This window comes from Ipomoea nil, unplaced genomic scaffold, assembly GCF_001879475.1.
Source record: "Ipomoea nil cultivar Tokyo-kokei standard unplaced genomic scaffold, Asagao_1.1 scaffold2480, whole genome shotgun sequence".
In the NCBI taxonomy this organism is placed as follows: domain Eukaryota; kingdom Viridiplantae; phylum Streptophyta; class Magnoliopsida; order Solanales; family Convolvulaceae; genus Ipomoea; species Ipomoea nil.
Window position 1 is genome coordinate 2,955,480 of NW_017618908.1, and position 12,021 is coordinate 2,967,500.

At 35.5% G+C, this 12,021-nt stretch overlaps 1 protein-coding gene and 1 non-coding gene across 2 annotated transcripts; one reads left to right on the top strand and one right to left on the bottom strand.

Moving 5' to 3' along the window:
* Positions 1-331: 331 nt before the first annotated feature.
* LOC109152741 (kinesin-like protein KIN-7J) lies at positions 332-6,075 on the bottom strand. Its single transcript, XM_019300390.1, has 15 exons — positions 5,989-6,075; positions 5,815-5,905; positions 5,153-5,560; positions 4,659-4,748; positions 4,467-4,567; positions 4,271-4,384; positions 4,085-4,166; positions 3,923-3,990; positions 3,760-3,825; positions 3,550-3,674; positions 3,055-3,391; positions 2,904-2,987; positions 1,481-2,812; positions 1,052-1,371; positions 332-732 (listed from the first exon to the last, which is right to left on the bottom strand). Exons 3-15 carry the CDS (start codon positions 5,373-5,375, stop codon positions 411-413), a joined length of 3,264 nt encoding a protein of 1,087 aa, XP_019155935.1. The 5' UTR covers positions 5,376-5,560; positions 5,815-5,905; positions 5,989-6,075; the 3' UTR covers positions 332-410.
* Positions 6,076-9,838: 3,763 nt separating this feature from the next.
* TRNAE-CUC lies at positions 9,839-9,911 on the top strand. The gene has a single exon. It is a non-coding gene; the product is annotated as a tRNA-Glu (tRNA).
* Positions 9,912-12,021: the final 2,110 nt, after the last annotated feature.

The following is a 12,021-nucleotide window of genomic DNA, read 5'->3' on the forward strand; positions in this document are numbered from 1 at the left end:
TATTCAATACAATTTGAAATTCCCAGAAATTGATAACTAAGGGTAATAAAATTGGAAAATGGTCTCTCTCTTTTTTGGTCTTTTATATTATTACTATTTTTATATATATATTAAAAAAAGTACACAATGAGAAAGATGGCAATATGAAAAATTGACTATACACAGCTGAAAGGGCTCTTTCAAGAATCTATGGAGTCACAATGTTGGTACAGAGAATGAAATTACAAGGAATGAGAATGGGAATGGGAATGGGAATCGTATTTGACTATACACCTTATATCACCATCATAGCTTTTGTTGGTATGCCAAAAGGAAAACAAAAATAAAAAAAATATACTCAGCAATGGCTAGGATGCAAAGAAAGAAGTGATGGAAAACCATGGCCATTATTGTTTTGTGCCAAACTAGCCTTAGATTATGAAAGGCATTCTTGGTGCCCAGCTGAAGGATCTGAAGTTCATAGGCTGGGGAGCAAAGCTGAGTCCAAACATCTCCTTTGATGCCGCGTTTGGCTCTATGATCCCGACTAGTTTTGCAACGAGCGCTGCACTTTTCTTCAGATGCTCCATGTCTTTCGTGTTCTTCCACAGCCTATTGCACAGCTGCAGCCTCCTTTGCTTCGAGCTTAGCCCGATCCCCCATTGCTGAAACATGTCGTTCCTCTCGCTTGCAGAGAATGTCCTCACCATCTGCTTGCACAACATGTCCCTCTCGCGCTTAAGAGCTTTTACGCTGTTAAGAGTCCCACATTGATCAAATAAGAGAGAACATATGGGTTTATAAGACTAGCTAATTGGTTGGATTCAATCTTTTAGTGTGGTTTGGGCCATGTGCACTATAGCTCAGTTGTCATGACACCAATTCATGTTTAGAGCATTGCAATTGCAATTTGCAGCTAGATTATTACCTTGCAGCCTCAGTTAAGAGTCTCACATTGATCAAATAAGAGAGAACATATGGGTTTATAAGGCAATAGGTTAGACTAGCTAATTGGTTGGATTCAATCTTTTAGTCTGGTGTGGCCAATGTGCACTTGCAGCTAGAGTATTACCTTGCAGCCTCGGTTAAAACTTGGCCGTCTTTTACCACTCTTTCTCCCCGAGACCACGAGTTCTTGAGGAAACATAATCGTCTGAACTCCACCTCCATGTAAACCGCGTCTGATGGATCTCCTTTGAAGAGAAGGAAGAAATATGTTCTGTGGACTAATGGCACATGGCATGCATCCCAGAGCTCGATGATCTTGCTTCTCTGCCTCTCGAATTCCTCTGGCCACTCGGAAGGCGTTTGCTGCAAATCGATTGCTGCAACTGCACCAGCATTGGCAACTTCTGCCGAGGATGCCTTGTCTTTTGGTTCATCCTCGTGGAGCTACACAGATAGGAGAAAGCTCGTCATGTATGATTCTCGAGGGAATAAGGCTAAAACATTTCATTTGTGGTATAAATGTGGATGAATAGTCAGTAAATCAGATTCTTACCAAATCAACCAAGAGTTGGTTCTTGGGTACAGCCTTGAGATCCTCGTTTTCATTACAATTTTGCTTCTCAGGCACGGGTTTGAGAGCTTCGTTTTCGTTACAATTTTGCTTCTCAGGCACGGGTTTGAGATCTTCGTTTTCGTTACAATTTTGCTTCTCGGGCATACCTTTGGCGCCTTCTAGCATTGCTGCAAATACTTCTTCATATGGAATGACATTGTCCATTGATGCTTTAAATTCGTGTTCCTTTAAATCCAACGAGCCATCATTGGCAGAGCTAACATCTTCATTTGTGTGGCAAAGTTTGGCGTTTTCGTTCGTTGTTTCCTCACGAGCAGTGGGATCGTCGTCCATGGATACCTTAACATCCGAGGATTCATCATTGGCAGCAGAATTGAATCCCGCATCCATGGATACCTTAACATCCGAGGATTCATCATTGGTGGGAGAATTATTGAATCCTGCATCCATGGATACCTTAAACTTGTGCCCCTTAACATCCAATGATTCATCATTGGCAGGAGAAACGAACCCGGTATCCATGGAAACCTTAACATTGTGTCCCTTAACATCCGAGGAGGACTCATCTTTGGCAGCAGAATTGAATCCTATGTTCATGGATACCATAACATTGTGTCCCTTAGCATTGAAGGATTCATTATTGGCAGCAGGATTGTTGAATCCCGCGTCCATAGATACCTTAATGTTGTGTCCCTTAACATTCGAGGATTCATCGTTGGCAGCACGGATGAATCCCGAATCCAAGACCATGCCACTGTCAGATGTACCTCGAGAACGAGTAACCTTCTTATGATCAAAACCTTTCAGTTTCCCCGAGAACTGTTTTCCAAGCCTTCGTGTTGCCTGCCCATTTTCGTGCTTTCCATGAACCGTGGCCAGCAAAGACTTACAGCTTCTGAGCTTTGATATATTACTCGAGCCCGAGATACCAGTCTCAGAAAAAGGAGAGTATCCCATGGCTTCAAAATCAGGTTGATAATCTCCATAGTCAAAGGAGGCCTCGGTGAAGTCTAGGCTTCCTGCAGTGGATTCCATTTCGACACGTTGAAGTTCTTGGCCAAAACTGTGAGAAGATTTATGAGTGGCAATGTGCCAGTCCTTGGACGGGTCCGGTCCAAAATACTTGTCAATGAAGTGCCTCGGGGAGGTGCCATCCGAGAGAAACGAGTCATCATAACCCTCAGTAACAGCTTCAAATCTGTCAGAAAAACTCGACATTCTGGCTACTACAGCATCCATCTGAAAAGGCGTGGCCGAAGAAACTTCAGATGCTGGGTACTCCGAGGTGTCTGAATAGCAACTCATCTCCGCCTAAACGAAAAGGAAAACGGGACCAATATCACTATAAGTTCTGCATTTTGAGAATACAAAACTAGTTTAAGAATATCCAGCCTCCTCGTACCCATGGTCTTGAACGTAACAGATTCTGAACCTGAGATTGAGACATGTCGCGTTGCATCATCAAATCCCTCATTTCTTTCTCCATCTAGACAAAATACAGAAGATTGTTGTTACTAGGAAATACATAAACATTGAATCTTAAAAATCTTTACCTTTTCAATCAGAGCTTCCTTCTCCTTGAGTACTAAAGATGAAGTTTCATCTACAGAACGCGATCTTAGTGCCCTCAGTTCACTTTCCAGTTTCGCCAATTCTTTCTGCAGCTGTTTCACTAACGCTTTATCGGACATCACCACGTTCACCTGTGCTTTCGTCGCCACCTGTTTAGCACACGTAGCAAACAAGAGAGTGTTTCTCGACTGCTCAACGTGGCTATGTGCCGGGCTCATTGTACAAATGATGGCGGTTCTAGCATTGCCTCCTAACGAGTGTTGTAGTATCCGAGTTAGCTTCGAGTCTCTATAAGGGATGTGCCCATTTCTTCCTTTGCTGCTAACAACACGAGAAGAACATAACATCAGTTGAAGCATGTGCTCCATCTCAACTAAAAGTCTAAGCTGATAGTTGGATTGCACATTAATGGTTATATGCTCAACAACATCGAGCATTGCAACTAACTATATAGCACGTAAACCACAAACAATCACCTCAGTTTACGAATAACAGTTCCAAGAGTCAGCAAGCTACGGTTTATGTGACAACCTTCTTTTAGTCTCGTACCAGCTGATAATGTTTGTGAAGCACGCTCGCTCCCCGCAAGATCAATAAAATTCTGCCAAAAAAAAAAAAAAACGAACAATTTAGAAAGTCTATAGTTGCTTATATATAGTCTAGTATACACTACTTCAATTCCATACCACTGCAGCTGATAGAGTGCTATTGTTTCGAGGATGAGAATATTGGGTTGTAGAACTTTCAATCGTCTACAAAAAGGGCGCCACATTGTTAATTAACAAGAAAATATAACGTTACCAATGTTTTCCTAGTACTAGAAAACGAAACATATACATACATACATACCAACCGCAAAATCTGATGAGATCTGGAGCTCATTCCGTTCAGAGTTGTCTCTCCTATTTGTCTTTGAGCTGTAAGAAACCGAAACCAGGTCAGTACGAGGAATAACACGTTAACGTTACAATGTTGCATATGTGACATCATATAGTACGAGGTTTTTGTTACCTTCACAGATAGACAAGAGTTCACTTAGATGGCTCTGGTCCCTCGGCATCACTTCTGAAAGTTTCTCAACAACAGTTCCTCTCTACAAGAAAAAAAAAAAAAACACACACACAAAACTGTCAAATAACCGTCGCCTCCATGAGAGAATTTCATCGTTCGTTCTTCGTTCAAAATTCAAATATTCACCTCTGGATCGTCAAGGAGTCTGAGTGGAGTATTATCTGTGCTAAGGAGGTCTCTCACCACTTCATTATAGATCTCTATAGCGGAGAATTTCAGCATGAATTTTCTGTCACTACACTAAAAAAATTCAAACATTCGTGTAAAAGTAAATGTCAGATATATTTCGAGAAGGCATGAAATGTTTGAGAGCAATAGGTACCTTTTCTATATACTCAAATATATCTTGCATCGCATAGGCAGTAATAGCAGACATGGTATATGTCTTCCCGCTACTCGTCTGTCCATACGCAAAAATACTCGCTGGACAACCATTTCCACGGGTGATTAAGCTAGTCGATTGATACTCTGAGTTACATACTAGATAGTGAACAAGAAAAACAGAAAAATATACCATTCATGCCGCTTAGAACTGAAAGAACAACTCTTTTGGCAGCCTCATCATACACCTCTCTCGTGGAGCATTCTTGCCCAAATACTCTATCTATTACCATGGAACGAAGAATCAAAATGGGGAAAAACATAGTTATTATAGTACTAGTATAAATGTTGTAAACATAGTTAACCAGAGCCAAACACACAAAGACAGTTTTCTGTTATGTAGCCAAACACTGGAAAGGAAAATGTTTTTGTTTTCTGGAACTGCTTTCCAAATGGACCCTAAGTTTTCAAGAAGTATGAGCCTCAAAACAATGAGGCTTATCTTTCTCCAGAGTTTGAAACCGCAATTCCTACATACCCTATAGGCAAATACAACTTATTGAATCGTTCGTAGCAAAGAAGTTAAATAACCAGACAAACCATAAACCTCGAGGAAACATAACAAGGATAAACACGAAATACTAAATACTAAAAGAACAAGAAGGAAGCCGAGACATAAATGCATACCAAATTGGTAGGCTGCTGGGAGGTTGGAACGTTCCCCTTGAGCATTCTTGAACAAAATGGTGGTACTATCAATGCATTCCCAATCCGCGACATCATTCCTCGAATTCTCTCTGTCATTCAGAGGCCTAACCCTGATGGAAACATATATCTTCTCTTCATGTGCACTTGAACCCTGGTCATTCCATTGGGGAGGGCACCCCTCGTCCCCACAAACCGAGCTCATATCCTAAAACGCCCCCTTTCCAATGCCAACACCAAATGCACTTGAAGAGAATCAAAGTGTTCAAACCCAAATATCACAATTCTTCATAAGGTCTCTCTCTTTGAGCCAAAGAGAGGACCTAACTTAATAGCCCCCTTATCTGGTTTATATGCCAAAATTTTATATTAACACCAGTTTATAGTCTTCTTACCTGCAATAACCCCACATCATTCAACCAAATTAACCTCCCTATCCTAATACCTATTTCAAATTAGAAACCTACAAACATCTACAATTGTTATACCACGAACCAAAGCCCACCTCGCATTGTAGACCCTGTCCAAAACGACATTCAGATTATATGTACATAATCTCTTAACTATAACCACGGGCACAATTACGATGCAAGGTGAACCCTGGTACACGGTATAACATAATTTGCCTACTTCAAATTAGAAACCTAAAAAAATCTGACCTTGACCTTGGTATTCAGAATCCAAGAATGGGTTGTTCTTTTCAGCTCATGAAATGCAAATGCACTTCAATATAATCTGTCAATGGCAACACACAACCCTAGAGAATTAGAAGAAAAGAAAAGGAAGATAGGAACGATAATGAATGTATTGATGATTACCTTTGATTTCAATCCACTTGATATCTGTTTTGGCAAACCAAAGTACCGTTCAGAAAGTTAACTCCGTTTTATATTAAGAGATAAAATTACTACCAAAGACAGAGAGAGGAAAGGCATTTGTGGTTGTAGGTTTTCTGAGAGATCTAAAAGCAAGCCAAACCAGGAGATTTTTAGGGAATTGCGGAGAAAATATTTCTTCAACGGAGCTTCTTTTGGATGGGTTGTCAATGTAAGTTCTCATCAGGGAAGGTTCGGAAACTTTAGAGTGATGATCATGATATGATCATGCAGCCATCAACCTTCTTATTTTTTGCTATTTATAACAATAATATATATGTGTAATAGATCAAACTATTATCAAAGTTACTATACTTTCATGATTTATTTTCATTAAACTTTAATGCACAATAATCAAGAAATATATTTCATTCAATTTTATTTCAAACCTATTTATTATTAGTATCGTGGAGGTTAATATTACAAATATACCAACTTAGGTCACTCTATAATAAGCAAGTAGCTTCGTCTCATGATGAGCAAAATTAAAAGTCTTAGAAATAACGAATTATATTACAGATTTATTAAAAATCAATGTGCACAAGTTGTCATCACTAGGAGTGGTACGTCATGGTTCGGTTCCGATTCTGAATTGGAGTTTCCTATTCAATTCTGGAAACTAACAAATCAAAATAGGAACCTTCTAGGACGGTTCCGGTTTGAACCGGCAGTTTAAATCGTTTTTTTTTTCTATTTTTAAAATACTCCAAATTTAACAATTATTTTTTTAAAATTTTTTCATTCTATTTTTTTTTTTTAAATGGTTATATAAAATATTTAAAGTTAAACTAAAAAAATAAAAATAATTGTTATAGTTAAACTTTAAATTTTTATTTGAAGTTTAAACTTTAATCAAATAATTGTTATTTAAATTTTAATCAAATAATAATTAATCTTTAATTTTTTTTTTTTATTGTTTGGAACCAAAATCATATGGATATTTCTAATTCTGGTTCAGTTCTTACAGTACATGATTTGGTTCGAATTGGATGATTCGAACCAAATCGTGGACATCCCCTAGTCGTCATGTCACCTAGCTTAGGATATCAAGCTATCTAATCATTGACATCTAAAGCAGCATGAAAACAAGTATAATTGCCTTATATTCACCACTAGTACAAAAAGGCAAAAAGTTAATATGCGACCCTTGTATAGAGAATCTGCAACCCTTGTACAAGAGTCACGGAAAGCTTTAAGCTTTCCACAATCCTTTTTGTTTGGTTGCGGAAAGTGAAGAATCTAGAACCCTTTTTCTTAAAAGGGTCCCATTTCATATTATTATGAGTTGATTTCTTCTTCTTCTTTTTTTCATACTTTTACTAGGGCATGTCCACTTTAGTCCACCATAATTAATTTTGTCACATTGCGATCATCTTTTTTCTTAGAGCAATTCCATTAAGGAGATTTTGCACAGATTTGTATGTTGCAATGCTTTGTTGAAAGAGAGAGAGGGGAGGAGAGATAGCGCTTGGAATGGCCTATAAGCACCCAAGGTTTTGCAGTGGTGTAATTTTTTATTTTTTATTTTTAAAGAGTGATGTTGGATTATGGCTGTAATTTTTTTTTTTAAGGGTATGAACATAAGTAAATTTAGTTTTGGTTACAATTGACCTTAAAGTAAAGGTAGTCGCGGATGGATTCAATTGAAGAATCAAAACCAAAACGTACACTGTTTGAATCAAACATGAACCGTAATCGTATAACAAATAACTATTGTTAAAGTTAAGGTTTATAATTTTTGTGAACTGTAAACCATTGAGCAAAATACCATGGCTGATACTCTTGCTAAGTTAGCGGTTAGAAAGAGATGAGATGCCATTGGATTGAATTCTAGAGACCGCCGAGTGGTGTTCTTGAGAACCTTGTGAAGGGTAGGAACTTAATGAGAACTGGAAACTACTCTAGTTTTGGAGTCTCTCCTTCCCCTCCTTCCAAAAATATATATATATATATATATATATATATATATATATATATATATATATATATATATATATATATATATAACTATGCGCTATGTCCTATTTTACTTTTATTATTTACTATTCATTGATCAAATCAATTATTGTTTCTTTGTTTATTTTCTTATAATTTTTAATTCAATTTCTTGTTTACTAGTTCTTTTGATTAGCTTCTAAACATATAAATTTAAAGAATAATGGTTAAATAAGTCATCAAACTACACATGAAATTGCAATTGAAGACCATCTAACTAAAAAATAAAAAATAAAACTACAATTGACTCTCTCTACAATCTAAAGTCAAGAAATTAAATTTAAAGTAACATGTCATTTGCAGACGTGGTGATAACTTTCTTTTTAAAAAATAATTTTAATATATTTTAATTATTTTAAATAAATTAAAATAAAATAAAAACCAGTCAACCCCACTCCCATCATCGTCTCCAACTATATTTATTATATTAAAGAAAAATGCTATTGTACTTCTAAAAATATATACTTTTTGTTGTGCGATTTATAGCAATATATGTGTAAATGTGTAATAGATCAAACTATTATCAAAATTACTATACTTTATGATTTTATTTCTCAACTTACTGAAGCACAAAAGAGTCAATAGTCAATCTCTATCGAAGCTTAAATCTACAACCTTTTACATAGGGAAACAACTTGGTGCCAGTAGATCACAAGGTCCTTAGCTATACTTTATGATTTATATTCATTAAAACTTAATCCACAATAATCAAGAAAGATTTCACTGATTTTCTTTTTAAAACCAAATTATTAGTATTGATGAGGTTAATATTACAAGATAAAAACTTATGTAATACCGTCCCACGGGTCTCAATCTGTTAGACGGGTCGAATCAAAAACTGACTCATTAATTAAAGTCCCGACCCGTCTCACGGATTGAAACCCATGAGACGGTCAAACACAAGTGTCGTTACCCATATTACAAATATACCAGGTCACTCTATAATAAGCAAAATTGAAGGCTTTATAAATCACATAGTATATGATAAAATTATATTAAAAAAAAAAATGTGCCGAAGCTATCATCACGTCATTCAGGATGACTAACCTATCCAATCATGGACATTTGGAACCGCATGAAAACAATTACAATTGCTTTATATTCTTTTTTGAATGCTACTGACTCTATTACATTGTAGTATCTGTTCATATACTTTCTCAACCTACTGAAACACAAAGAGCCAATAACGCCTCCACTGAGGCTCGAACTCACAACCTTCCAAATGGAAGTCCAATCCGGATACCATTAGACCACATAGTCCTGGTACAATTGCTTTATATTCATGTTGTTAGGTTTTTTTTTTTTTTTTTTTTTTTTTCATTGCATTGTAGTATCTGTTCAAACATACTGATGACCTTTTATATGGGAAAGATCACTACATGTTAATTGAGCACAAGGTGCTTGGTCATGTTGTCAGTTTTAATTGCAAAGGAAATCGTCTTTGGATACACATCATAATTAGTCTATTATCTCTCTTGTAACAATTAGATGACATTTTAATCTATAAATATAATATACATGTATTATAAAATGGATTGACGTTATACTAAATTGACTAAATTCTGTTCTTGGCTCACCGTAATTAAGTAACTAAGAATCCTTTCAATTACTCTCATTTTGGTTCGCATTACATTAATAGTCGTTTTTTTTTATAGAAAAGCCTATGATTTATGTTGGGATCATAAGTTAAATAAACACCAACAAGTATAACGCAAAGTCAAATTTAATTAATTCAATTAGTTGTCTACTGCGATTGAGAAATGGTGTTATAACTTTACATCAAAAACTAAAACATCATTCCGTTGTAGTCTAGTCGGTTAGGATACTCGGCTCTCACCTGAGAGACTCGGGTTCGATTCCCGGCAACGGAAATTGAATATTTTTGCCGTTAACTCTTTCTCCGCCGGTGTTGATTGGATAATGCTTTGCCCAAAACGAAACGTGATTTATTCTCTGCATCCATACTTGCAGGTTTCTTGACTATCTTCTGCATGGATTTTTAAGGGGTTTTTGTGACCCTGGTTTATGTGTTTTGTGTTTATGACTTTCTTTATTTTGTATTATGAAATTTTGTATCTTAATTTTGTACGTGAAGCAAATTAGTAATTGTGAAGTATTGCGAAAATCTCGCTTAGGAACCGATTAATCGGCGCCTAGCGTATCACTATAATCGGTGATCTAGACGGATGGCTGACAAGGCCTTAAGCGTTGCCTAGACACTGACCGTGTAGGCCTCTCAGGCGCCAACTAGGCCTCCTAGGCACCGACTAGGTCGTCTAGTTGGCCGATTGACTATTGTTCCCTCTTTTTAAAGGGTTATTTCACTCAAAACAACATCGTTTTGAAAAAAATAACCCTAAATTGTTCAAAACTCTAGATGCTTTTTAAGTTAATATTTAATATTTTAGTATTAACTATTAAATTATTAAATAGTTTATAATTATCAAGTCTTAAAAAATTAAAAAAAATTTAAACAAATTTTTTAAGAATAAAATAAAAAAATAAAAAATACAATGGCGCCAATTAATTCCCGCCTAAGCGTCTAAGGAGCGCCTAGCGACTTTTTCAACCATGCTTATGTTACGAATTTATGTGTCTTGTGTTGTGAAATTCTTTGCCTATTAACACAAATTATGTACTTAAATCAGATTTGAAAAATAAGTAAATGTATAACATGTATTATGATCTTTATATTAGTATGGATTTTGTATCTCGTTGTTTCAATCTAGAGTTCATAATACTATGTGCTTTGTGTTGTGATTTTTTGTGTTTGTGTTAATAAAATTTGTATCGAATATGAGTTTTGTATTTCATCATTTCAATCTAGGGTCCATAATACTATGTGGATTTTGGTCCATGATATAAATTACATTCTTCTGGCTCCTCTAATGGGATAATTGGGGGAGTCATTACTCATTAGCCAGCCATACCATTCCAATTCCGCAAATTATGCTGTGGAAACGTGTTCACCATGCTTTGTGAACACGTTTCAAAACGGCATCGTTTTTACGGAAAAAAAATTAGTTAATGTACTATTAACGGCGTTTTGCATTCTATATTTAGATTATGAATTTACAGTTATGTAATTATGAATTTTCTGTAAATTCATACAATTCATAATCTCATAACAAAAAGTTCATAATTTCATAACAGAAAACTCATAATCTCATAAAAGAAAAACGTTTATTAAATTATGAATTTTCTGTTATAAGATTATGAATTCACAGTTATGTAATTATGAATTTTCTGTACATTCGTAATTTCATAACAGAAAATTCATAATCTCATAAAAGAAAATTCATAATTTCATAACTGCACATTCATAAATGCATGCATGCACATTCATAATTTATGAGTGTTAGAAGAAACTTGCACGAAGAGGAAGTAAAATCACAAAATGTAAATATAGAGAAGAAAAGTCGCGATGAATAACAGTGCCCGTAGGCACGGTTCCATGGCATAATGATTGTTCCAATTCTCTTTTTTTTTTCCCCCTTTTTAAAAAAAAATAATAATAATAATAATTGTATAAATATAGAGACTGAAGCCCACAAAAACGCATAATTGGAGTTTCTTTTTGGATCATGCTACACACTCCAACTTTTACCATTTACAAACAATCCATCTCTAGTCTCTACCATTTCCACATAAGCTTAAAGGTTAAAAGAAATTAAAATTAAAAATAAAAAAATAAAACTAATATTTAACATTTTACCACATCATGAAGTGATGGTTTGTGAATAACAATTATAGGTGTACTTAGCAACGCAAAATCCTTTTTAGAGTAAAGGGCACGATGGACTAACAACTATCAATTATTATTGTATGGTTAATCAAATGAAAAATAAATATTCTAAGTATATAATATTACTCGATCGGTGAATATGGTCCAAGTTAATGAGTAACGAGGTAGCAGGTCTAGGCAAGAATTATATATATATATATATATATATATATATATATATATATATATATATATAT

What these genes read in the sequence shown, in the direction of transcription:
- LOC109152741 (XM_019300390.1), bottom strand. Translation starts at nt 5,375, where the DNA reads ATGAGCTCGGTTTGTGGGGACGAGGGGTGCCCTCCCCAATGGAATGAC. An exon ending in CTCATCAGATTTTGCGGTTG is followed by an intron (nt 3,826 to 3,922) that starts GTATGTATGTAT and finishes CCCTTTTTGTAG; the next exon opens with ACGATTGAAAGTTCTACAAC. An exon ending in ACCAACTCTTGGTTGATTTG is followed by an intron (nt 1,372 to 1,480) that starts GTAAGAATCTGA and finishes CTATCTGTGTAG; the next exon opens with CTCCACGAGGATGAACCAAA.